Consider the following 26904-nt stretch of genomic DNA (forward strand, 5'->3'; position numbering starts at 1 on the left):
CTGGGAAGCGCTCAGATTCACACGTAAAAGTATTCTGTGCTATTCACAGACCAATAATCTCGCATTTCACAGACCAATAACATATTTGACTTATTTACTTCTTTTTTTTTTCTCTGTCGTCTGGCTTTACAAAGATTAGCCAATGTCAAGTTTGTTGTTATTTGTAACAAGTTAGATAAACTATACAAGTATGGACCCCGTCTGTGCCGGCGCTCGCCGACATACGCACGGCACCCCCATAAAGCGCTTATCCAGTCAGTTTTAACAAAAAAACACTCCAAAAAGGCAGAGCACGCCCGCCAGCTAACACCGACACAGACAAGGTCCAGCTATTTACTTAATTATGTATATAGGTATTTATTTAGTGGATAAAAAATAAAAATTGTAACTGAAAAGTTATACTGTTGGCAGCACTGATCCACCTAGCTCAGACAAAGAATCAAAATGGACCTAACAGACGCGTATACCCAAAACAACAAAAAACCGGCCAAGTGCGAGTCAGACTCGCGTACTGAGGGTAATTAATCTGAGGGTACTCAGGTATTTTTTCCTACATTTTGCACGATAAATCAAAAACTATTGTAAGCCCGCTGGACCAACGGACGAGGCACGGGATCACCACATAAAAACACCAGAGTTTATACACGCTTTTATTAAGTTCTCGTAACTCTTATTGATGTACATAAAACAATCTCTAGTAATATCTATCTTGTTTATCTGTCAAATCCTAGGTCCTACTCTTGGACCACAGAGCTAGTCCCCTTTCGCTGGGTTCACACAGAGTATTCTACCACCACAGCGAAAGGGGCGGCGTTATATATCGCCACACCACCCCCCCTGGGAGAAAGGAAGATTATGCATCAAACGGGCGAGCGAAACGCACCTTCCGACCCGCCCGAGTGGTGTACTCAGCATCCTTCCATGTCTGCATGGGTTGAGAATCAGGTGTGTCATTAGGATTATTAGTGCGGGTGCGAGTGTGAGAAGTTTTAGGCGTCTGATTGTTTATGTGAATGTCTTCATTGGGATGAGCTTGTGATTCCAAGTAAGCTGGCTTGACCCGGTCCACGCTAACGACTACCTCTTTGTTCCCCCCACATACTGTGTTCCTGCTGGGCTTGCAAATGCTAGATGTGTTAGAGTATGTGCACACTAGAGGCTATGTTCACGCGGATATTAAAGGCGGTAACATACTCCTGGGCCTTAAGAAGGGGACGGAGCATCAGGCCTACCTCGTGGACTTCGGCCTCGCAACACGGATTAATGACAAGGAATTCAAGCCCGACCCCAAGTGTGCACACAATGGCACCATTGAGTATACCAGCAGGGATGCCCATCTAGGAGTGGCCACAACGCGTGGTGACCTGGAGATCCTGGGCTACAACATGCTGCAGTGGCTCACAGGACAGCTGCCCTGGGAGAAGAGTCTCCAGCAGCCCAAGACCGTGCAGGAGATGAAGGAGGCCTTCATGAGGAACGTCCGGAAGGAGATCACCAAGCTATCTGGCAGTGTACCTGAAGCCCTTATCAAATTCTTTGAATACATTAACACATTGAAGCCCAAAGACAGTATCGACTACAGCAAGTGTAAGAAAATGTTTGAAACCTATCTGAAGTCACAAGGAGTGTCCAGAAGCAGCAAGCTAGAGTTCACAAGCAAGAAGAAGAAGGGAAGTAAAGCTGTGAATGGAGATCAAAACGGACGAGGCACGGGATCACCACATAAAAACACCAGAGTTTATACACGCTTTTATTAAGTTCTCGTAACTCTTATTGATGTACATAAAACAATCTCTAGTAATATCTATCTTGTTTATCTGTCAAATCCTAGGTCCTACTCTTGGACCACAGAGCTAGTCCCCTTTCGCTGGGTTCACACAGAGTATTCTACCACCACAGCGAAAGGGGCGGCGTTATATATCGCCACACTATTATACATAAAAATAAATTAAAAATCTGTTTTAGAATGTAAAGGTATGATATATGCCCTTTCAAATGATACCCCACTTGGTATAGTTATCTTACTTTGAAAATTTTAATTATAAAACATTTTAATTTTTTTTAATGATGTAACCACAAATTCGCAGTTTTCAGATTTATTCCCGTACTTGTGCTATAAGACCTACCTACCTGCCAAATTTCATGATTCTAGGTCAACCGGAAGTACCCTATAGATTTTCTTGACCGACACGACGGACGGACGGACGGACGAGTGATCCTATAAGGGTTCTGTTTTTCCTTTTGAGGTACGGAACCCTAAAAATTTATGGCTGTTTATGTTTGATGTCCTCTTTGACGCAGTGGTCAATATGAAAGACAGACCAGTAACCCGGATGAAAGATCATTCGATTCCTAGCAAGGTCAATTTGGAAATTATAAATTTTCAAATGACTTAGATTGGATTGGCAGGCATTGGACGTGGCTATAGTTGTAGTCAAGGGTTAACTTGTCAGTAAAAGAAAAATACAATACTTCAATTACCTACCTACTATTTATAAATTAAATTGTCAGCAATTAAAAATAAGTATAGGTTTGATACAGATAATAATTAAAAAAACAAACTACAATTGGTTATACAATTATTTATTTATAATTACCTACTATATTGCATCTAAGGCGTGGTTTATATTAGTCCTGTATAGTAGTGTCCTAGTTTAGGGGCCAGGACTCCATGAAATGCGTGTATCTAAATTTGTTAAATAAATTTTTATTTCATTTCATATTAAGGTGGAAGCGACGGGCCTGCCCGCGAAATTCAAATTTAATTTGGTTTTTCGCAATTTGTAAACTAATACGAGAACGTAGGCATATGGTATTTTATATGCGACAATGGCAATGTCATCCTCATAGGTTCATATAAAAATCTTTACTTGAAAGGGTCCAGTTTAAGAAATTAATTCTAGTGTCGACTATTCTCACAAATTAGTAGTTTTTAATCCCGTGGGTACTCTTTGATTTTCCGGGATAAAAAGTTTTCTGTCAATTTCTGGGATGCAAGCTACCTCTGTATATACTAAACATATAAATCGGTTTAACGGATACACCTTTAAGAATGCCGTGGGAACTCTTTGATTTTCCGGGATAAAAAGTAGCCTATGTCCTTCCCCGGGATGTAAGCTAACTCTGTACCAAACAAAATCGGTTAACTGTTGGGCCGTGAAAAGCTAGCAGACAGACACACTTTCGCATTTATATTATTAAGTATGTCGTTAGCAGTAGGTACTACTGGTACCTACTGCTAACGACATACTACGTAGTTGATTAAATTATTATTGGAAAAAAGGGGAGGCTGCGTCACGTCTCTGCCAAGTTATGTTATATTAATCACGCAATTTTCAGTTGTGCGATTCAATAACATTTATGATATCACGTATATTTGAGTTGATCGAGACGATTGCCATTTGTGCTGCACTTCGTATGTTAACTTCGACGAATTTCATTATAATGCTGTTGAAGACTCTAGTGAACACTCCAATGATCGGGTTGACCAGCCAGTCGGTCAGAATATTGCCTGTGAAACGTACCCGAAGACGTCTGTAAAGTCACAATAATTTCATTTAGCATTACTTTTTTTTGAGAATCTTCTCAAGATACCTGATCTCTCTGAGGAGAGAGAATAAAAATCTATAAGGGTCCTGTTTTTTGCCATTTGGCTACGGAACCCTAAAAACCGGTCCAGTGCGAGTCGGGCCTCTTTCTTTAAGGGTTCCCTCATAATTATGTACGTCATATTTTGGGTGTATGAAACATTTATTTTCCGAACATCGCAATAAGCCGTGAAAGAAAACCCCAAAAAATGTTCGTTTGTTTTGGTCACAGTTTACAAAATATTATATAAATCGTTATTTTCAGTATTTGTTGAATACGGTATTTGGTATATAATATACCAACTGTAATTTCATATTCCTAACTAGTTTAGTTTTTGTGATAGCCCCCGTCTCAAAAATGGTCTAAAACTGACAATTTCGACGGCCCTTCGGCCTTTGAACGGACAGAATATATAGTAGCACCGTGCAAAAGGGTTCCATTTTTACCATTTTAGTACGGGACCCTAAAAAGCTATAATAACTATCCCGTGATATTAGGTAACTAGGTGTATGTACATGCTTACCCAATATTAGTGATTGAAAACTGTTGTAAATGAATATCATCGTTGTTGAAATCAATCAAGACATCCGCGGTCACGACGAATCGGTCCAGCGAACCGATGATGCCGCCGGTAGGTCCTATGTTCATTACCTTTACCAGATATTTGTAGTCGAACTGCAAGTCAAGAGTGGGATTTACGATAGGATACTGCCATAGTTGGTGCCTTTTGTAAACTACCTATATGATTTTTGAACAATAAATAAATATAGGTAGGTAACTAACTAAAATGGGACCACCTCTGGACCTGACCTACTAAACAAAAAAAACAAAATCGGTTCATATTTGCGGACTAATCGCGTAACAAACATAAAAATAATTAAAAAAACATACAGTCGAATAGAGAACCCCCTTTTTTGAAGTCGGTTAAAAAGCGTCACTTAATAGCCGACGCGACGTGTCGGCCTCCTATCGGCTTTCGAAGATAGCATTTTTTCGAAAGAACTAATTCACACAGTACAACAAACACAATTATACCATCACTACAGTATACGACTTATCATATACTAGCTGATGCCCGCGACTTCGTTCACGTGGATATAGGTTTTTCAAAAATCCCGTGGGAACTCATTGATTTTCCAGGATAAAAGTAGCCTGTGTAATAATCTATCTCCATTCTAAACAGCCAAATCCGTCCAGTAGTTATTGCGTGAAAGAGTAGAGAAACGTAATATACTTACCTATACACACTTTCAAACTTTCCCTTTTTTAACATGTTTTTGTTATTTTGATTAGTGTTATAGTGTGATAATTTATACATTCTTATTTAACATTTGCTTACTTATTCATTTTTCAAAACAAAAATCGGCCAAGTGTGAGTCAGACTCGCGCACCGAGGGTTCCGTACTCGGGTATTTTTCCGACATTTTGCACGATAAATCCAAAACTATTTTGCACAAAAATAAATAAGAATCTGTTTTAGAATGTACAAGTGAAGCCCTTTCATATGATACCCCACTTGGTATAGTTTTCTTACTTTGAAAATTGAAACACATTTTAATTTTTTTTAATGATGTAACCATAAATTTACGGTTTTCGGATTTATTCCTTTACTTGTGCTATAAGACCTACCTACCTGCCTTTGATCCTATAAGGGTTCCATTTTTCCTTTTAAGATACGGAACCCTAAAAATGTCACTAAGAATAAAGCATGTGGATAGGAGCTAAGTAGTTGCTCCTACAACAGATGGGTAGACGGGGTGGGGTTTATGGTTTTGAACTTGAACTGACGATCTCTTGGATTTCAGTCCACTTCTATAGTTGTCTGTGCAGCTCTTCGGCATTTCATAACAATCATCAGCAAGTTATCAGAGATAAGCAACTTTAATTAAGCTAAGTACCTTATATTTATCATATTAATCTGCAACGACTATTACCCAATTTGTTGATAAGAAGTTTAGTCCTCAAAAAACAATTAGGTACCTACTTAAGTAGATAAATGAGTTCATGAACATGCACTTATACTATATTCATGTTGAAATCTATAGAGCGCACTTTGACTTTGCTTAGACTTAAGTTTCAATTAAAACGAGACAGATTTATGCCAGCGGTATAACGCTGTCTCGTGTTAACAGTGTCTTAAGTCTGAACAAAACGCACTTTATAGATCTTAGCCTTAGATACCTACCTATCTACTTTTCTATTTAAAAAGCGTGAGCTCTTTATCCGTTCAATTGTTATAATTTAAGAGTGGTCTCTCCGTCACTCGCTTCATACAAACGTAGTTCCAATTTCATTTGAATATTAAGCAACCACAGTCCATGAAATTTTGCAGATATATTCTAGAAACTAATATCTATGTCTGTGGTTTTCCAGATTTCTGTTAAAATATTCGGTTTCAAAGTTAGGCGGTCTTAAAAATTTACATACAAATCTTTGAGCCCCTGTAATTTTAAAACTACATATTTTTAGAAAAATCTAAAACACCACAGACACAGATATTAGTTTCTAGAATATGACTGCAAAATTTCATGGACTATGGTTGCTTAATATTCAAATGAAATTGGAACTACGATTGTATGAAGCGAGTGACGGAGAGAGCCCTGTTAAGATAGACTTGTTATAATTTAAGATAGGCTGCAATAATTGAACTTGTAAAAGTTACTTAGGTTAAAATGCAACTTACTTCCAAGTCAGTAAATTGTAGCTGTAAGCGTACGCGCAACATTTTAGCGAAGTATTTTACGTCCTGGTCGCTGTGTCGGGCCACGTTTACCAGGCCCCTCATCTGGCCGTCATACAGCCGCAGCCAGGCGCTGTACGTTATAATTATAGGCTTCTAAAACATTAAATTTAAGCATTATAGTCTTTTTCGACCTAACACTCTTGGCAGAGCGGTCGTGGTCATCATGAATGGACGTTTTTGTGGACAGATGTTATACGCCTCACGAGCATTCGCCACTTTTCCCTGCTGGCCGATAGTCTGTTGCACTCGTGCACGGCACCGCCCACAGCGGACTTAATTCGGTCGGTCCATTGCATAAATTCAAATTCAAATTCAAATTCAAATTCAAAATGTTTTTATTCAATTAGACTTTTACAAGTTCTTTCGAATCGTCAAAAGCATCTACCACTACCACACACATAGGCGACCTTCCTCGCCCTCTAGTACCCTCCACCTTGCCCTGCACTACAAGACGCTCAAGAATTATATTACCATATTTTAGAATCAAACCTTTCATTAGTTACGATTTCCAGGCCTGCCTTCGCACCGGACGGCTCCCTTGCCGTGTTAACTTCTGCTGTTGCCAAGTATTTCTTGTCGGTCCCCATGTAGGGGCAAAAAGGAGTAAGTAACTATTTTTTTAATTGATATGGGTTTTGTTTTCGAGGGTTCTTAGGCCCTGATAACGAAAATGACGTCCATTTTCAAAATCTGGACATTATTTTTTTTGTTAAAAATTATAAATTTGGGTCATCATGACTCATGAGTGGCATTTTCGAAGTTTTTGGGATCTGATGGCGAAAATGACACCATGTTTTAATACAATTTTTTTTACAAATGTGGGTTCGGTGGGGACTTTTCACAATTCATTTATATATATTTATATATGGGTGACCCCAACATTCGTACTTACCAATTTAAGCTCTATGCGAATTATTGTAACTATAATATAATTTAGATCACATAGTGAAAAATGAGCTTTACCCTTTGCTAATATTCAATACACACGAACTAGTAGGACGCGTAGCGGAGCGAACCGAACCACTAGTTTACCTATTTAGTATTTACTTACAACTTCAAAACCCTCGACGATGTCGGGTAGATCCATGGGATCGAGACCGTTTTCTTGTAAAAATGGTACTATCATTGTTATGGTTTTATCCACATAATCGTTGACGGTAGCTGATAACCCGTGGCCCCATTTGACACTGTAATTTTATAGTTACATAAATTATTATCAAAACTAGTTATTAAATAGGTAGTGTTTTTATGTTAAGAATATACTTAACAGGTAAATTATAATCTGAACTAACAAAGATGATTGAATAATTACTACGTGGCTAGTTATTGTTATTCGTAGTAACAGGCGAACTAAATTAGTTAAGTTAGGTATGTCAGTATTAAGTATTGACTATTGATACATTTATATATACTTTGATCTACATATTCAATATTCATGATTGATACATACTCAGTTTTGCTTTGCATAGGGTTAGCGTCTGCCATTGCTAACATAGAAAACACACATAGAACGAGATTAAAACTTTTTCTATCCATTTTTAAGCTCCTTTGGGCCGTCACTAATATCATAAACAAATGCGTTTTTAATACAAACGTGTCGGAGCCAAGTAAATTATATATATAGTATAAGTATAATATTGATTATCTTATTATTGTATGTAATCTCGGTCATAAAGCGATTACAATCTTAATTCTTAATTAATTATTTCGTCAACATACTACTTGTGCGAGTTATTTTTGGATTATAGAAACATATAAATAAGACAAAAAAAAACAGAGCTATAAAATAATGTAGGTAATTAAAGTGAGTTCGTTTACAATAGAATACAAAATTACTAAAAATCACAACAACGTAAGGGGCTTTATAATAGGTCTCTTGGTTTTAAATAAAAGATATCTACATGAAAAACCAGAATGTATTCATTAAACCAATAATTAAAATAACATCGATATTAGTATATGTATCATGTATAATAATAATTAATAATCCGCAATTTAAAAATTTGCAATCAAAATGTTTAACCATAATATTATGTATATCAATATATTTAACCTATCAATATGACAAGTTCGTCTTAATCTTACCTACTTATCAAATAATAATAATTATATTAACTGAGCGTTTTAAAATAAAGTGGAGTTCGCTAAGAAATGCAAATAAATTAAAATACCTAAATAATAATATTAAACAATTGCACAAAATTAAATTACGCTGATTTTTTCGAAGGATCACTAAGCATTTTCCTTCTTTGTTTTAACATGTGCCCAAAGAGGTAAGGGAAGAATGGTATATAGAGTAACATGTAAAAGATTAGGAAATAGTAGTAATTAAAGATGAAATTCCACTTATTTGGCATGGACACGGTGAACAGTCGCTTCTCGGCGATCTCTTCCAGAGAATGGTACATGCAGAGTAGTTCGCCAGTTATACCCAGTGGATATAGAACGAGGAAAGTTGAATATCTGCAATAAAAACCAAATAAACTTATAATAGCCACACAACCATTACAGGCACTTTAAAATCTTATGAAGAAGACAGAACTACTTTGCACGAATTTTTTACTACTTAAGTGAAACTTTTCTTCTAATTTGGCATACGTTTGGAATAAATCCTTACTAGGTAATTACCTAATATAAAAAGATTTGTTCTGACTGACTGATCTATCAACACAGAGCCTAAATCGCTGAGGTCAGAAACTTGAAATTTTGACAGTAGATTTCTTTTATGACTGACACGATTTTTGGAAATTCTACCCCTAAAAAAGGGTTAAATAGCGCATGAAAGTTTGTATGAACGTCCTTTATTTTTAAGTTATATGCATGAAAATTGGTACTTATCTAATATTGGTACTCAGTTTGCCTAGTTAGGCATACATATTACGGAAAATATTCAAAAAAATAACCCTTGTTCTTACCTGAAGAAGGTAAGCATCTGTGGTACAGCATCAACCAAATTAAGCGCGTAATAAGCGTATCTGATTATTTCTGTTATAGACCAAGCGAGGACGCAAAGTGGAAGGCCTGGACTGACAGTGGCAGCTTCAGTGGCCAGCAAGATGCCTGCCACGAGGAACACTCTGGAGTAAACTTGCATCAGGACTACGAAGACACTGGATGGAACTAACCGGATTGCTGCGTGCAGGACCTAAAATAAACGGCGCTACTTAATTAAGCCCACTCTTTTCTGAATTGCGGCGCGAACACAAGTGTGGGTGGCTTCACGCCTTCGCGATCGCGAACTTCCCCGTCCAATGAAAACCAGCGCGAGCGCTACAGCTTGATCTGCGATGGCAAGATGTTTAATCGATTGATTCGATTGTTGAAACGTTTTTATGATTTTCGAGAAACTTTGAACAATCGAAACAATTTTCTGACTCGAGTCCAAGACGAGTCTCCATCGGGTATCAATCCACGGCTCATATTCGACTCGATCGACTTAAAAATTCAATAATTAGCAGATTTGATTTTCAGCTATCGAGAAGTTCATATTGCTAATCCATGTCCTATCTATCAATCCGACTTTTTGGTACCTACACAGATAGCTTGCATTCAGAAGATGAACGTATAAGCTATACCTTTTTGTCTCGGAAAATCAAAGAGTTTTACGGGATTTTCCAAAGAACCAACCAAAAACTGAACGAAGTAGGAGCCATCATCTAATACCTACTAAATCAAGTATTTTTAACCAAAAATTTGAAATCTGGAGCGTGACTCGTCACTATTCCACTCTCGAGTCGATGCCGCGGCCGGGATAGACGACGCGACGCATCAAGTTCGGCACGAGCGGCGAGTCCATTGAGTCGAAACAATCGAAAAACATCGCGATTGTTTTATTGAAGAGCGAGAGAATCTTTACCTCGATTGAATTAATTTAACTAGTTTTAAATTTAATTGCGGTGATTAAATAAAAAAGTTCTCTTTTTTTCTTCTTTTCTTTCAATGTCTGTTATTGCGCCCTTAGAATAAGATATTCGCGGAGCGCTAACGTAATCAAGAATTTTTCTGTGTCAGTTTATCGTGTAAAATAAACATTAGGCACATAATTCTCTAAATATGAAAATCAGTGTGATGTAGTTGATGAATTTTGTTTTTAAATTAAGTTGTTAACAGTTTCATTTTTTACCTTATGCCTCGAGCTTCAATAGACTGAGCAAAGGCAAAAAAACTTACAAGTTTTCCTTAACTGAGAGGTTAATGCCGCCAGATGCTCAATTTATTTCCAGTAAATTATTTAATAGAAACGTTTTTCCCCCGAAGGGTAAAAAACGTATATTTAGGTTTCAGCCGAAAGGCTTGACCCACTGTGAGAGATAACCCTTTAGAACATCAGCGCCATCTAGTAGTTCGTAACGACACAACCCGAGCATTGATTCGTATCGGCTCGGTGATTTGTGGAGGGGAGTCAGCGCACAGGCAGGTAGTGTCGGCCATTTTAATTTCAGTACTGATTTCAGGAATCGAAGCGAGGTGAAGCCGGTAAGGTATTTAATGGTGGGTCAAGCCTTTCGGCTGAAACCTAAATATACGTTTTTTACCCTTCGGGGGAAAAACGTTTCTATTTAGGTGTTCGAGCCTTTAGGCTTGACCCACTGTGAGATGTTTAATATCTGCCGGCGCTGACTTAGCGTACTGTGACTATGTATGGAGTATGATCCACTTAAAGATTATGTTCCATTTAGGGATGAGAAAATAAGATATTATTTTCTTAGTAATTAATATAATTCTTTCATCGTAATCACTAATATAATAAATAAGTATATTTAATTTGAACTCTTTAACACAATCACAGATATATTCATTCTAAATTGTAAAAAATAAATCAGACATTGCTTGATTTGCAATAACATTTCTTGTTCTAGCCTCTACTTCCTTAAAGTAGTGTTTCAAGAAAGTTGAGCTGCTACGCCAATTACCTTTGCGTAGCACCTCATCAATATCCAGGTTCTTGTTGACCCAGTTGTCTGTAGCAACAGCTGACCTGAAACTGCCGGGAGAGCCCTTGATTTTAGCATCTTTCAGAATTAATCTTAACCAGCCTGTTATTACAGATCTAGATGCTGCTTTGACTCTGTTCCGAGTAGTGATGAATAAGTTCGTTAAAGTTGGGTCTGCTTTCCTTCGCTGTTCTGATTTGTTTATCAGTTTTGGTATCCAATAACAGAGGTCAAACGTAGTTTTATCGCTCTTTGACAGGCACCAACCCGATTGCCGATAATTTGCATTATCTGTTTTTGACCCAAACGAGGGCCAGAATATGATTTGCTCTCTTGTAATCTGACAGTGTTCCGCGTCAATGTGGAGCAGCGTTAAGTCATGAACGCGACGACCTGTAGCGAGGAGTAGCAAAGTTGCCACATGTTGTGAGATTTGAAATAAACTGGAATCCTCGATTTTTCTCTGGCCCATCCAATTTACAAGATCAGCTACGTTCCAAATATATGAACATCGTTTAGGAGGGTTTTTCAATAAGATTGCTTTAATGGTTTTCTTCACTAATGGATGATCACTTAGAGGGGATGTGTTACAAGGCTTTGTGAAAGTAGAGATTGCTGACTTATGGACCAGTATAGTTCTTGGGGCTAGCTTTTTAACGTTGTAAAGATTAATTAAGTATCTGGCTAAGTCACCGGGACTTGGCGTTTTTGGAGATACATTGTTGTCTGATGTCCATTGTAACCATGCTCTCCAAGCAGGTCGGTAGGTTTTGAATGTGGATTGTCGCCAGGCTGATTGTATTAGCGTGCGTTCCGATTCACTCCAATTTGTTATCTCATTGGACCAGCCCGTACTTTCCATACCTCCAAAGACAAGTTCTGAATGTTCCGAGGTGGTAGGTTGGTTTGTAAGTCCCGAAGGTGGTCCTTTAGATTTTGGATTCTGTAGGGAGGACATATTGCTCTCTTCTTTACTTCGGCCCTCCAGAAAGCTTTCTCCCACTTCGGTATCACTAGGAGGTAGTGTCCTTGGGAACCATTCAGATGTTGTAGCACACGTGGAATTAGTGCTGGTGGTGGGAAGATCCAGGCCACTTTGTAATTCCATGGCCTGCTGAAAGCGTCCGTATATTCGCTCGTATTGTCCTTGTGGTCTTCGCTCACATACCTCGGAACTACTGCCGAGGATTTGCTCGCAAAGAGGTCTATTTCTGGGGTTCCCATTTTTTGAAATATTTCCTTCTGTATCGTTAGGTCGAGGTGCCATTCTTGGTGGGCTTTTAGGCGCGATAGGCAGTCGGCTACTCCGTTGTATCTGCCTGGCAGGTATTTTGGAATAATGGTGATTTTGTGTTGCTGTGCTAGATTCAGGATTTTTGAGGCAATGCTTAGGAGTTTTTTTGATTTCGTCCCACCCTGTTTCCTTATGTAGGAGGCCGCTGTTCTGTTGTCGGTCTGAAATAAGATTGTTCTTCCCGAGACCTCTTCTAGGTTCAAACGAAGCGCATCGAATAAGGTCCATAATTCCTTTTGATTGCAATGCCAATGACTTTGAGAGATACTCCAGTGACCCGACAGCTTCTTTCCGTTTATTATAGCGCCCCATCCAATGTCTGAGGCATCGGTGGCTATGAAGATTGATGCTGGGGCGACTTGAATATCCGATGTTTCCGTAATATTTTGGAGCCACCAGTTTAGTTCTTCCTTTACTAGATCCGGCAACGGGTACTTTTTGTATCTTTGTATGTCCGGGAGTGATTTTGCTGCGATCTGCATGCGTCTGCAATATAGGAGGCCTAGTGGGATTACATTGGCCGCAAAGTTTAATTTGCCTAATAACCGCTTAGCGTCCATCCAACACCATTTGCCTTTAGAGAGAGTATTCAGGATTGAGTCTTTAATATTGGAAATTTTTGAAGTGGGTAAGATTTTCTTATTGATTTTTGTATCCCAAATTAAACCCAAATACTCTATGCGTGTTTTTGGTCTCAGATCCGATTTGGTTGTGTTAATGTGCCAACCTAATTTTTTGAGAAACTCTACTGTATCGGATGCCTGTTCAGCTAATATATCGGAATTCTGATTCATGAGCAAGAAGTCATCTAAATAAACGATAACTCTTATTCCTTTTTCACGTAATAGAGATGCAACCCAGTTAGTAGTTTTACTAAAAATTGACGGAGCACTTGATAATCCAAAAGGTAAGCAATTCATGTTGTAGATATTGCTATTAAACACAAAAGATAAATATCTTTTGTGTGACTCTTGGATGGGAATATGATAGTATGCATTCGAGATATCAATTTTTACTAAATAATCCCCCTGCTGTACCGTCTGTGATACCTTCGACAGGCTTATAAGTCTAAACTTTGGTGGCTGGACGTAGGAGTTTAGACGACGCAAGTTGAAAATTAATCTATGAGAACCGTTAGGTTTTCGTCTTAGGAAAATTGGTGATAAATATCCGGATTTAAAAGTGTTAAGAGTAATTGCACCCATATTTAGTAGCTCTTTAATTTGTTTACACATTTCGTCTGAGCTTTTGGGTTCATACGATTCGATATTACAGTTGGAAAAAATCGTATTAGGTGGCTTTTTACTAAAGGGTATACGGTAACCCCTTATAACACTTAAGATTGTCTCTGATGCTCCTAACAATTCCCATAGATCTAAGTTAAAGCCAAGCTGACCAGCTAGAAATACCTGCAAATTAGGGCTTCTTTGTAGTGGTTTGAGAGGTCTTGGCTTTGTTAGTACCGGACGTGCCACTATCTTGTTTTGAGCGAAAGTCACGAAAATTACGCTGTTTTTTAATTTTGTGACTATACTCTTTAAAGTTTTTAGATCCTTTTGAGGTTGAATTCTTCTTTCCAGTCTTATTATTGGGACTAGTTTTCTTCGGAAAGATCTTATGTGCCCCCCCCTGATCCTTTATCACTTCGGATAATTTTTCTTCAGAAAATAGGTGATTGTCAGAGGGTGGTATGTCATGAAGAATATTGCTCAGTACTTTGTTCGCAGGTTTGTAGATCTCTCTTCGGGCTTGAATGATTTCGGCCCTTCTGCCACAAGAGTATTGCAGTAGCCCGTCAGAAATTTTCCTAAAAGGGCTGTCTGCGCCAAGCATACGATCTTGGATTTCCCTGCGGGTGTTAGGATCCATTTTTTGGCAGGCTTCCTGGAACGCTTTTCTTTGCAGCAGCAACCCATATGTAATGGCCCCCAGGGTCATATCTGTCTTCTCTAGTTGTGCTGTTGAAGACCAGTTAGGTGTCAATGTTGCTAAATGACTGTTTACCTTAAGTGCCGCAAACACTGGCGTAGCATGGAAGGTTTTTTGCACGTCGGCATATCTAATATTCTTCCATCCGTCCTCATTCAGTCGTTGGCACTTTCGACCTTGATCCACGAGGTTCGGATCAGCCTTGGCCAGTTTGGGTTCAGCTTCCGTTGTGGATGGTGAAAAGTCACACTGTGGAATACTGTTGGTTCCCTTAATAGTGGCCAGTCGTCGCTGGGCCTCGGCGATTTGCGCCACTAATGTAGCTTCTTCAGAATCGGCATCCATTGGGGTGCTTGATGATGAGGTGTTTTCCTGGGGTAGAACATTCAGAGAGGGACTTTCAAATACATCCTCGGGTTCGGTACTGTCTGGTACTGATTCGAAAGACTCGTTTAGTTCGGAAGTGCCTCGGTCACTCTTAGAGGCGAGGATTGAAACCCGGTTTGCTACGCTTTCGATCGCTTGGGTTTGTTTTGTAAGGAGATCCATCATTTTTGCCATGAATGAATCTGTCACAGGAACCCTGTTTGGTTCTGACGATTCGTAGCGTGGTGTTTTGTTGCCACGCAAGCTGATAGGGGATGTTGAGCCCCTTTTTCTCAGTGTGCATTCGCTAGTCGAGGCTTCATCTCTTGCTGTCAGCCGCGGTTTCAGTAATTTCACTGTCTTAATAAAATCCTCGTAGGATTTATCATGGATCTTCTCCATAATGCTATGCGGGGAATATAATAGCGCCCTCCCCAGAGGCCATTCTAGTAATTTCCTTTTAATCAACCGATATTTCTTTTCCGATAGAGATGCGTCATTTGGGCAGTATGCCATAGCCATCTCGGCCGTCGGTATGGCGAACCTTAATTTTGCCTCTATGCGGGACGATATCTTTTCCCCAAACAAGTCTGAGTAAGATAGATCTTGGATCTCCCACGACCTCCAGTCATCGGGATAGGTATCTTCAATAATTTGAATTATTCTGGAGAAGAAACCTTCTTGTTCTGGTGAGACTGGTCTGAGACATAGTTCTCCCATAGTTGTGGACGCCATAATCTGGAAAGGTAGCGAAAACGTCATATGAGATGAGTTGTGCTAGCTACAACTTTTTACTAGTTGACGCGACGACGCGGACGTATCGATTAATACGACCCGTCGTCTCGATTGATGCGACCAGTCATCTCGATTGATGCGACCGGTCGTCTCGATTGATGCGGCCGACGTCTCGATTGATGCGGCCGGTCGTCTCGATTGATGCGACCGGGCGCATGGGTCGTTGGATTGGGAGTCTTATCGATGCGACTGGACGTCTCAATCGATGCGACCCCCGTCTCAGTCGATACGACTGACACTGGAATCCTTTCCGACCTGTCATGGTGCTACTCTGCCATTACCTAAGAAAGGTTTTCTGGCAGTTTGTCGTTCATTGCGAGACGACAAGAATTTCATAATAAGATTATGAAATAGTTCGTAGCGTGAGCTACGAATATTATATGTGCAAGAGCAACATATTTTAGCACCAGCTTACATGAGTGATTTCCGTATCAAACTACGGACACTCATGTAAGATTGTTAATGATTAGTTAGTTATTAATGTAGGTACGAGTACTTACATTTGAATGATCTTTTATTTTTATTCAATGTTTGAAAATATTCTGTAGAATTAATTTCTTACTGACGACGCTGAGATTCAAAAGCGTACTGTAATTAAAATGGCCGACACTACCTGCCTGTGCGCTGACTCCCCTCCACAAATCACCGAGCCGATACGAATCAATGCTCGGGTTGTGTCGTTACGAACTACTAGATGGCGCTGATGTTCTAAAGGGTTATCTCTCACAGTGGGTCAAGCCTAAAGGCTCGAACACCTAAATAGGTAGGTACACTATGTACTACCTAGGTGCATAGTGTACCTACCTATTAAACCAACAAAGTGTGTTGATAATTTAAAGAGTAGTTGTATTATATCTAACTAGTTACTAAGTTTCGTTAGTAAAAATAAAATCATTTAAATTAAAATCATTTAACCTAACAGAAAAGCAGTAATTTACCTACCTACTTTCCATTGTTTTAATTTAAATGCATAATTGGACAATTTGAATACAATCAATACAATGACATTCACTTAACTAGATTATAATATTGAGGGTAGATGCTTTGTGTTACCCTGACAATGTTAAATAAAGCGTAGTAAAAAAACTTAAACCAGGCCGGTTCACTCAGTCACGAAAGTAATGAACAAAACAATATCCTTTTAGCCAGAGAATCAAATCTCTGACCAATAGCTATTTTTACCCGACTACGGCAACGCGAAAAGGGTTATTTATGATTTTAGCAGTCAATCTATACTAATAAATAAAATTGAAGTGTCTGTCTGTAATTTCGAAATAACTACCTCATATTAAGCTCATATGGTTATTTGAACGATACCAACACTGAATAACACGTTTTTAAAATTTTTGTCTGTCTGTCTGTCTGTCTGTCTGTCTGTCTGTCTGTTTGAAAAGGCTAATCTCCGGAACGGCTGAACCGATTTTGACGGGATTTTCACAGACAAGTTGAGTATTGACCAGGGCGTAAAATAGGCTACTTTTTTAACCGACTTTCAAAAAGAGAGTTGTGTTTTTCTACCTATGTACACCGAAATCTCCGAGATTTCTGAACCGATTTGCGTAATTTTTTTTTTAATCGATAGAGAAACTTTGCTACATTGTTTCATAAAAAATTTGGAGTCCAACTCCTCAATCCTGATGCTGCAGGGGATCTGACCAATCCACGCGGGCGAAGCTGCGGGCATCAGCTAGTGTATGTATGTATGTATTAGGTTTGTATTTTTTTTTTGCTACCTATTGTATTGAGTGGAATATCAAATGAAAGAGGAACAAATTCTGAGTTCTTAAATATCTACAATATCTATAATACAATAAATGATAGTATCTACAATTTTAAAATACACCGAGCTGTAGAAAAGCAATTTTACAGTATATTTATCGCTATCTATCGGCAGTTCGCCGGTAGTAGTCGCCGTCAGATTTAGTGCCGTTTAGCTTTATCTTGTAAAGGCAGAATTTGGCTGTAAACAGAGGGGATATTACCAAAAACAAAACTTTGTAACATCCCCTCTGTTTACCCATATCTATACTAATAAATAAAATTGGAGTGTCTGTCTGTAATATCAAAATAACTACCGCATATTAAGGTCATATGGTTATTTGAACGATACCATAACGGAATCACACGTTTTTAAAATTTTTGTCTGTCTGTCTGTCTGTCTGTTTGAAAAGGCTAATCTTCGGAACGGCTGAACCGATTTTGACGAGACTTTCACAGACAAGTAGAGAATTGACCAGGGAGTAACATAGGCTACTTTTTTAACCGACTTTCAAAAAGGGAGTTGTGTTTTTCTACCTATGTACACCGAAATCTCCGAGATTTCTGAACCGATTTGCGTCATTTCTTTTTTAATCGATAGAGGAACTTTGCGACATTGTTTCATAAAAAATTTGGATTCCAACTCCTCAATCCTGATGCTGCAGGGGATCTGACCAATCCACGCGGGCGAAGCTGCGGGCATCAGCTAGTTCGCAATAAAGAAAGATTTGATTTGATTTGATTTCTAGAATATGATCGACAAATATAATGGATAGAAGATATAACGCGTGCCTGGAGCGTAGATGCGGGAGGAGGGGTGTGATTTGTCAACTTGTGACATCTATCACCCTCCCGCACCGCTCCACTACTGCAGGAGCCTTCTCATGCGCTATACCTGTAGTACCTGCCAAGTCATTTTACTTACCTCTAACAATGCTGCGTTTTGGAATATTAGCACCGTCCATTTGATTTCTTGCCAGAAATTATCTAGTGTACCGCGATTTAAAAAGTACGTCAAGGACTGCAATAGTAAATATGACCATCTGAAAGAAAATATAGGGAGCAATGAAAATCAAAAATTCGGACCACCAAGACGAGAGAAATCTTACTCTTCGTTTATCAAGGTTGTTGAAACATCTAGATAAGTAGGTATTTAAATACTTTCAAAAGAAAAAATAAACCAGATCCGAACCAAAGTTTTGGTTTTAGTTAAAGAGTATAGAGTTATACTCGTGTATAATTCATTAATGCGAAAGTTTTTGTTTGTTGGTTTATTGGTTTGTCCTTCAATCACGCCGCAACGGAGCAACGAATCGATATGGTTTTTTGCATAGATAAATAATATATATAGCTTGGCAAGAGTGACACAGGCTGCTTTTATCCCAGGGAAACAACCGGATATAGTTAAAGACTTGGAAAATCATATTGACTTTTTGATCCCGGAAAAAAGGGAGTTCCCAGGGGATTTTTTAGAAAATCTAATTCCACGCGGACGAAGACACGGGCATCATCTAGTATTTCAATAACAAGGGTCCAATGGAAGCTGAATTTTTTTCAAGATTGAGAAGTCACGGGCATTGATTTAGTTAGTGCTTAGGTAGGTACATTGTACCTACCACCAACTTAGTACTTAGTGAACCTACCTACTTAGTGAAGAACGGAGTAAATATTTCTCGTATATAGTCTAACAAAGTTAATAGGAAAAGTATGTAATTAATAATGATTTATGTATATTTTATGTGCGCTATGACAACATCACAACAAGCTAAGGCAAAGGTCATAATAATATACCTACTGCGGAAGAAATATTATAACACATACCTACATTAACTTAGGTAAATTCTTAAGTAAAATAAAAAACCGGCCAAGCGCGAGTCAGAAAGAAACAAAATAAGTATTTATACATTTTTAACTACGTCTACAATCTAATTCTGTACTTTTAACGAAGAATTCCACTATCATTCAAATAAGCATACACAGTACCTATCATGAATTCATGACGAGCGCTCGCTAAATCAAGACCATATGTTTTCCATTCAGAGCTCCGCTAGTCAAAGTTCGACAGTGACCTATACAACGTGAGAACTCAGCTCTATTTATGTATGTCCGTTCCTATGTCCGCTTATAACTACGCAATGGCTAAACCGATTTTGATAAATGATACGTCACTAGAATCCAGATTCGGCTTGATGGCGCGAGTCTCACTGAGTATCTACATAAAATAAAATAAAAAATTGCTCATTGGGTACCTACATAAAATTTAAAAAAAAAATCCAAATGGCGGATTTTCAGAGCGGGCTGAAAAAGATGCAAACTGCAGTCAGGCTTTTTAGGGTTACGTACCTCAAAAGGAAAAACGGACCCCTTATAGGATCACTTTGTTGTCTGTCTGTCTGTCTGTCCGTCCGTCCGTGCGTCCGTCCGTCCGTCCGTCCGTCGTGTCTGTCAAGAAAACCTATGGGGTACTTCCCGTAGACCTAGAATCATGAAATTAGGCAGGTAGGTATCTCTTATAGCACAAGTAAAGGAATAAATTTGGAAACCGTGAATTTTTAGTTACATCATAAAAAAAATTAAAATGTGTTTAAATTTTCAAAGTAAGATAGAAGTGTTTTTGAATTTTCAAAGTAAGAAGGCTTTACTTGTACATTACAAAACAGATTTTTATTTATTTTTACGCATAATAGTTTTTGATTTATCGTGCAAAATGTCTAAAAAAATACCCAAGTACGGAACCCTTGGTGCGCGAGTCCGACTCGCACTTGGCCGGGTTTTTTAACAAAAAGTGTTTCCTCAATCCTCACTGAATAATTTAACATGTATCTGTGTACCAATCTATGTAATAGTTACACAATAGTCTTCTCGCTGTAGGTAGGTAGTTGATAACAGCGATATCCATATTCCATACTAATAAAATCCATACCAATCCATATTAATATTATAAATGCGAAAGTCTGTCTGTCTGTCTGCTACCTTTTCACGGCTGAACAGTTTAACCGATTCTGACGAAAGGTACAGGGTTAGCTTATATCCTGGGGACGGACATAGGCTACTTTTTATCCCGGAAAATCAAAGAGTTCCCACGGGATTCCTAAAAACCCATCTGCTAAACCGTATGTAATTGTATGAAATTTGATGCCGAGGTAGCTTGCGTCCCTGTAATTGACATAGGCATTTTATCCCGGAAAATCAAACAGTTCCCATGGGATCCCTAAAAACCTCTATCCACGCGGACGAAGTCGCGGGCATCCTCTAGTAATTGTTATAAATGCGAATGTGTGTCTGTCTATCTGCTGGTTTTTCACGGCCCATCTGTTTAACCGATTTTAACGCAGGGTAAGCTTGCATTCCGAGGAAAGACATAGGCAACTTTAGGTCCCGGACAACCTAAATCCACGCGGATGAAGTAACGGGAATCATATAGTAACAAATAAATAAATAAAAATTCATAAATTTTGACATCGCGCGCTCAGATCGAGAGAGTTAAAATGGAATGTATACCTACACAGTTTTGTTTTCACTAGGTGTGGTCAACTTTCAAAGTTTTACTCATGTTACCTGCTCAAGACGACTAACTACCTTTCACTTTGACTGAATTTAATAATAATAATAAAAGTTACACACATACCCATAATAATTGGACTGCATTATGGAAAATCGAATTAAGCGGAAAAATTGAAAAAAAATATGAATGCAGATATGCAAGCAAGGTAATTTGTCCCTTTTTTAATCCCTTTGCAGGATGTTTTTCAGGCTTATTTTCAAATAAAGTACCTATCTACTTTGTATTAAAATATTATGTAAGTTATATTATTTGAATTTTTAAATTATTTTAGTTTTGGAAAGTGATTTTTAAGTTTGATTTTGAGTTCTTTGCATTAAAATATATGGATAGCAAGTTTTAGCCTTTAAATAAGAAAAGTCAAAGCTTTTTAATTTCTAGAAAATGTTTGTTCAGTTTGAATTTGCATACATTGTATTAAAATTATATGGATTTAATCTTATTTGGCAATTGATTTCACCCAAACCAAATTGCATTAAAGTACATTAAAGTACCAATTGCATTAAAGTACCAAATTGCATTAAAGTAAGAATGGAGTACATTATTGATAAATTAAATGATTTGAATAAAGCTTTAATACATAACCAAACTAAGCTGAAGAAACCTATAATTTAAGAATTATGCATTGTAATATTTTCTCGATTAGTCTAGGCTATACACACATCCAAATTATAGATTCAGGAAAAAATGTATGCACCAACAATGTAGTCCTGGAAACTAGATTATTCAATTCAAACAAGAAGTTAGAATTTAAAATGAATTTTATACCCAGTAAGATTCGACTAAACTTTTCTTCTTTGGCCATTTAAAGATTGTCAGTCACCCTACCTAAAAATTACTTCAGGAGCATATCCAAATACAATACCAAAACTTTTAAGCAATTATTGTACTTACTTAATTCACTTTAATATTTTCCAATTTATTTTATAGATTCATATTAAACTAGATGATGCCCGCGATGTCGTCTGCGTAGATTTTGGTTTTTTAAATCCTGTATTAACGCTTTCATTTTCCGAAATAAAAAAGTAGCCTATATTTGTCTACAGTATGCAATCTATCTCTGTACCTACTTTGTTTGTATAAACCCCGTAGAAACTCTGATTTTCCGGGTAAAAGTAGCCTGACTTGTGTCCGTCCCCGGGTCGCAAGCTAATACTGTACCTTTCGCCAAAATCGGTTAAAAGGATGGACCGTGAAAACGTAACGGAGACACATTCGTACGTATAATATTATATTACAGACATAATATGGATAAAATTATTATGTACACCTAATTACTACTCACCCCAATGTTTGAATACCGTTATAAACGATTAGGTATGACTTTCCCACGAAAGATAGTTCTGTGTGTTTGTGTTTTTTTAAAGAATTACTAGACATTTTGATTTTTTCCTACAAAACGGCAAACACAACTATTAAGACCGTAAATAAAATTAAACTAAGTTAAAAATTTAAAATCAAAAATGTTGCTCGCGTCAGGTAACTCAAGTCATTAATCATTAATCAAGTACAAAGAGGTGTAACAAAGAGTATGTAACTTGGTATGTAAGGATGTTATCACTAGTGTCGTGTAAGGTCTTTGCTAGTGCCTAGTCAGGTAGGTACAAGAAGTACAATGTAGTCGGATTACTGGTCAGACCAGTGGCACAGTGGTCTGTGGTACCTACCAAGTTCCGTGATTGTAGACGGACCTACGTCTGGTCTTTACACCCGACCAGTGCTTGCTGTCTGTCGCAACCTTGGTCGCAACTTGAAGCAAATACCAACAATACTGGTACCATTTCCATAGACATTTTTGGTACCATTTCCATAGACATTTTATATTATTTACTAGCTGATGCCCGCGACTTCGTCCACGTGGATTTAGATTTTTAAAAATCCCGTGGGAACTCTTTGATTTGCCAGGATAAAAAGTAGCTTTGTAACTCTGCGTCCTTTCAAGTATCTTTAGGCTAAAAATCAAGTTGATTGGTTGCTTAGTCGGGGCGAGCAAATCCCGTGGGAAGTTTTGATTTTGCAGGACAAATTAGCCTATCCGTAATAGCCTGTCCCCGGGATACAACGTGTTTCTCTACCACGTAAAAACATTTAAACGGATGATCCTTTAAAAATCCCGAGGGATCACCAGGATTTAGGGATGTAATTCCTTACAGCATCAGGGTTGAGGAGTTGGGTTCTCGAGGTCAACGACAAAGTCTTTACTTGGTATAGATATCTTCAATATCAATCATCAATTTATAACCGACAGTTTCTAAATCCCATCAGTTTTGGTTGTCAGGTCCCCTGCAGCATCAGGATTGAGGAGTTGGAATCCAATTTTTTTGTAAACCATGTCGCAAAGTTCTTCTATCGATTAAAAAAAAAATACGCAAATCGGTTCTGAAATCTCGGAGATTTCGGTGTACATAGGTAGAAAAACGCAACTCCCTTTTTGAAAGTCGGTTGAAAAAGTAGCCTATGTTACGTCCTGGTCAATCCTCTACTTGTCTGTGAAAGTCCCGTCAAAATCGGTTCAGCCGTTCCAAAGATTAGCCGTTTCAAACAGACAGACAGACGACAGACAGGCAGACAAAAATTTTAAAAACGTGTGATTCAGTGTTGGTATCGTTCAAATAACCAAATGAGCTTAATATCAGGTAGTTATTTCGAAATTACTCGACCGTGGACCGATTAAGGTCACCTTGGCTGAGAGCTGGTTAACAATCGTACTTGGTCTATGGTTGGCACCTTGTTTTCCTGGTCGGTGATGTGATGGCAAGTTGATGGTAAGACAAGTGGCAACACTTAATGTCCTTTCATTGGTCTCTGTGGTTCTGACTTCTGTGGGTCTGTATCTGTGGTCCTTTCTTTCACATCAATTCAAGTGCGAAGGTTAGCAATTATTTTTATTAAATAAATTAGAAATTAAAAACTGATACTCTATTGATCTAAATACCAATTTTTATAAATATAAATTTCAATATCGTGTTTCACTTTCAGTAATCAGGGTCAATCCCTTCAATTGTCATAATGGTCGCCGCAAAGAAACAGGTAAGCACCACGTGTTTCTTCATAAAGTGTGATGTGGACTTATGGCATGATTATTTATCATTTCTTTTAAATAATCTCCTATTACTACAAGTCCTAAATTAAATGTTACTCGATAGGCTCGCTTTTTCTGTATTTTGCGGGGTTGAGATTGTAACATACACTTTTGAGGTTAAATCAAGCTTGACTTGAGTTCTTTTTATTCATTGTTATAATAATTAATTTTTAATACAGGTTTAATAATATCTAAGATAAGAAGGTACATAATTCCTTCATAGATTATTCACACAGTGTATTTTTTATTTCCAGAAAAAGACCATTGAGTCTATCAATACCAGACTGGCTCTGGTTATGAAATCTGGCAAATACTGTCTTGGCTACAAGCAAACTCTCAAAACATTGCGTCAGGGCAAGGCCAAGCTGGTCATCATTGCTAAAAATGCACCACCACTAAGGTGAGACTACTGAGAAGTAGAGTTCCCTTTATAATGAATTCTTGGGAAGCATATGGAGTCTTCGGACTAAGAAGTATGGTTTCCCTAAATGAAGTTCAGTAAAATTACTCATTTAAATACCTTTAGTACTTGTCAATTATTATCTTAAATATCAATTTCATTTCAATCTAATCTGAAGTAAGCATTTAATTACTGAACTTCAATACTTGTGGGAACCCTATGGAGTAGTCTGAATCCATTTGCTTTTAATAGGCAGGTGAGATCCACTTATTTAAATTAGATAGGTATTCTAGCTAATATTATAGAGGAAAGATTTTTTATATTGTAGATAATGGGTACATACCACAATTAATATTAATTTTGTGGTGGAAGAATGATTCTGTTGTTTGTAATTGTTTCTTATTTACAAAGGTATGTACAAATTATACTAAAATAAAAACCTACATGCCAAATCTCAAGTTTCTAGACTTAATAGTTTGCGCTGTACATTGATTATATTATCGACCCTAACATGGGCAATTCTAGTTTAGTGGTCTAGGTTTTAATATATAAGAACAATAGGACATTGTTTTTGAACCCAATCGTGACCACCACCATCATTATCAACTGATGGACATCCACTGTTGAACATAGGTTGCTTGTAGGGACTTCCACACGCCACTGTCGTGTACCACCTGAATTCAGTGGCTCCCAGTGACTACTTTGACCCCAGTAAAAAAAAATTTTTTGTTACAGGAAATCTGAAATTGAGTACTATGCCCTGTTAGCCAAAACTGGAGTTCACCACTACAGTGGCAACAACATTGAACTAGGCACTGCATGCGGAAAGTACTACAGAGTGTGCACACTAGCCATTACGGATCCCGGAGATTCTGACATTATTACAACACTCCCAGAGGCGACAGCTTAGATATAATAAAACTAGTACTTTATAAAACTTCTTTTATTCCTCTTATATCTTAATTTATTCTAACAAATTTAAAAATATATTATTGCTGTTACTTTCAATTGGATGCCTGTGGCTATCACCTGAGTGACTGCTCTTTACAAGCAGCTGAGCACCTTATGACTGAGATGCATTAATATTGAAGCAATAATAAAATATCTCTGTACACTTGCTATGGGTCTATTACTATTTGGTTTGCTATTTTACTTTCATATTATCAAGGTATGTACCTACCTATACTAATAAGGGTAAAAAATTTAGGTAGTTTATAAATTAGACAAAATCTAGTAGAAAACAACTATTAAAATATTAAGTTACATCAAAAAAAAATTGTGTGCTAAATAAGTAATTGAAATCTATCTATCAATGCTACAAGATAGGTGCTTAGTAACAGCTAAGATGGGGCGCACTTGTCTAGTAGGATTCACACTAGGTAATTTGGAGGATAATAGAGAAGTTTGAGCTACTTTAGACAATAGCTGGAGACAGGCTATTTTCAAATTCAGCACAGGATAATTCTAATTATGTAATTACTATAATATATTATATACTAGTGACGAATACTCTAGATCAGATTTTAATATAATATTAGAGTTACAAGACAAATCACTAATTCACATGAATAATGGAGCCAATAAGAAATTAAAGTTTGCTGCTAAGTCAAATAAATTCAGTAGATAATGTATAACACTTGATCACAGTAATTTTCTAGGATGAAAATAAACCATTTCTTGACAGGCCTGCAGTTTCCTTATCAGACAGAGGAACTAGCATTGAACCTGGTATGGGTGGTTGCATTTCTAAGTCTCTTAAATCATTGACTTTAACTTTCAGATTGCTTCGCAGTTTGTTAATATCAATGTTAAGTTGTTTTTGATCAGCTTCTAGAAGTGTTTTGGTATCACTCAATTTGTGTTTTATAAGAACTGAACCCACTGTGACCCAGCACTTTGTTTGACAAGCTTTACTAATGTCTCTGAGGGCTTCACGATTCTGATTTCTCCTTTTATCCAAAAGCATTATTTCATGTTTATCGTTGAGGATTTCTTCTGCTAATTTTTCAATTGAAATGAGATACTTTAAAACTTTGGCTTGGTCCATCTTGGTCATCCATACAAAAAGTTTAAAGTATAATTTTAGTTCAAATTCAATTTGGTTTTAGTTTCTTCTAGATCTGTCATCTGTACTTGCACCCCTGTGCAGTTGTGCACCAATTATTTTAGTTAGTTTTTATTTTCCAGTTGTTACTTGTCACTATAACGTAATGACTATAGTACTTCTTTTAACACAATTAACATTTGTCTTGGAGACAACATTTGTTGCTTAAAATAGTAAATACCTATCTTCTACCTAGTTGTTTTGTGCTATACTTGTGCCTGAACCCTGAATCACTAGTGATTACCGTATATTCATGTGGTGATTACATACTCTTTGCCCTGAATTCAGAAACAGTAAAATCAATTATCAAACTTGTATTGTTATCAGTGACGGATTAAGACTACTTGAT

At 37.6% G+C, this 26904-nt stretch overlaps 5 protein-coding genes across 7 annotated transcripts; 2 read left to right on the plus strand and 3 right to left on the minus strand.

Moving 5' to 3' along the window:
- Positions 1-855: 855 nt before the first annotated feature.
- On the plus strand, positions 856-1757 carry LOC123864714 (nucleosomal histone kinase 1-like). Its single transcript, XM_045905337.1, has 2 exons — positions 856-904; positions 1051-1757. The coding sequence occupies exons 1-2, from the start codon at positions 856-858 to the stop codon at positions 1755-1757; spliced, it is 756 nt and encodes a 251-aa protein (XP_045761293.1).
- A 1560-nt stretch (positions 1758-3317) lies between these two features.
- Positions 3318-22543, minus strand: LOC123864715. The gene is made up of 9 exons (XM_045905338.1): positions 22255-22543; positions 18333-18450; positions 9247-9476; positions 8543-8794; positions 7782-7958; positions 7383-7518; positions 6272-6424; positions 4112-4263; positions 3318-3534 (listed from the first exon to the last, which is right to left on the minus strand). Exons 1-9 carry the CDS (start codon positions 22347-22349, stop codon positions 3336-3338), a joined length of 1512 nt encoding a protein of 503 aa, XP_045761294.1. The 5' UTR covers positions 22350-22543; the 3' UTR covers positions 3318-3335.
- LOC123864467 lies at positions 10899-15628 on the minus strand. 3 transcript variants are annotated; one of them, XM_045904933.1, is made up of 2 exons: positions 15021-15628; positions 10899-12005 (listed from the first exon to the last, which is right to left on the minus strand). In XM_045904933.1, the coding sequence occupies exons 1-2, from the start codon at positions 15614-15616 to the stop codon at positions 11132-11134; spliced, it is 1470 nt and encodes a 489-aa protein (XP_045760889.1). In that variant the 5' UTR covers positions 15617-15628; the 3' UTR covers positions 10899-11131. The 3 variants fall into 3 exon arrangements, with proteins under 3 accessions (XP_045760889.1, XP_045760888.1, XP_045760887.1); XM_045904932.1 differs by having other exon boundaries at positions 10899-12001; positions 15017-15628; XM_045904931.1 differs by lacking the exon at positions 15021-15628 and adding an exon at positions 13969-15009 and having other exon boundaries at positions 10899-13045.
- A 1202-nt stretch (positions 22544-23745) lies between the features above and the next one.
- Positions 23746-25388, plus strand: LOC123864494 (60S ribosomal protein L30). Its single transcript, XM_045904976.1, has 4 exons — positions 23746-23840; positions 23949-23999; positions 24306-24451; positions 25187-25388. Exons 2-4 carry the CDS (start codon positions 23979-23981, stop codon positions 25359-25361), a joined length of 342 nt encoding a protein of 113 aa, XP_045760932.1. The 5' UTR covers positions 23746-23840; positions 23949-23978; the 3' UTR covers positions 25362-25388.
- Positions 25389-26105: 717 nt separating this feature from the next.
- Positions 26106-26498, minus strand: LOC123864716 (p53 and DNA damage-regulated protein 1). The gene has a single exon (XM_045905339.1). It carries the CDS (start codon positions 26496-26498, stop codon positions 26106-26108), a length of 393 nt encoding a protein of 130 aa, XP_045761295.1.
- Between the last annotated feature and the right edge of the window lie 406 nt (positions 26499-26904).

This window comes from Maniola jurtina, chromosome 4, assembly GCF_905333055.1.
Source record: "Maniola jurtina chromosome 4, ilManJurt1.1, whole genome shotgun sequence".
Taxonomy (NCBI): Eukaryota; Metazoa; Arthropoda; class Insecta; order Lepidoptera; family Nymphalidae; genus Maniola; species Maniola jurtina.

Bases quoted from the DNA above. Each gene is read 5' to 3' on its own strand.
- LOC123864714 (XM_045905337.1), top strand. From the start codon at position 856: ATGCATCAAACGGGCGAGCGAAACGCACCTTCCGACCCGCCCGAGTGG. The intron at 905-1,050 runs GTACTCAGCATC...ATTCCAAGTAAG, and splicing joins TTCCGACCCGCCCGAGTGGT to CTGGCTTGACCCGGTCCACG.
- LOC123864467 (XM_045904931.1), bottom strand. From the start codon at position 12,871: ATGGGGCGCTATAATAAACGGAAAGAAGCTGTCGGGTCACTGGAGTAT.
- LOC123864715 (XM_045905338.1), bottom strand. From the start codon at position 22,349: ATGTCTAGTAATTCTTTAAAAAAACACAAACACACAGAACTATCTTTC. The intron at 7,519-7,781 runs GTATGTATCAAT...ATAAAATTACAG, and splicing joins CCTATGCAAAGCAAAACTGA to TGTCAAATGGGGCCACGGGT. The intron at 4,264-6,271 runs GTAAGTTGCATT...CTTGACTTGCAG, and splicing joins TACAATTTACTGACTTGGAA to TTCGACTACAAATATCTGGT.
- LOC123864494 (XM_045904976.1), top strand. From the start codon at position 23,979: ATGGTCGCCGCAAAGAAACAG. The intron at 24,000-24,305 runs GTAAGCACCACG...TTTTATTTCCAG, and splicing joins TGGTCGCCGCAAAGAAACAG to AAAAAGACCATTGAGTCTAT. The intron at 24,452-25,186 runs GTGAGACTACTG...TTTTTGTTACAG, and splicing joins AAAAATGCACCACCACTAAG to GAAATCTGAAATTGAGTACT.
- LOC123864716 (XM_045905339.1), bottom strand. From the start codon at position 26,498: ATGGACCAAGCCAAAGTTTTAAAGTATCTCATTTCAATTGAAAAATTA.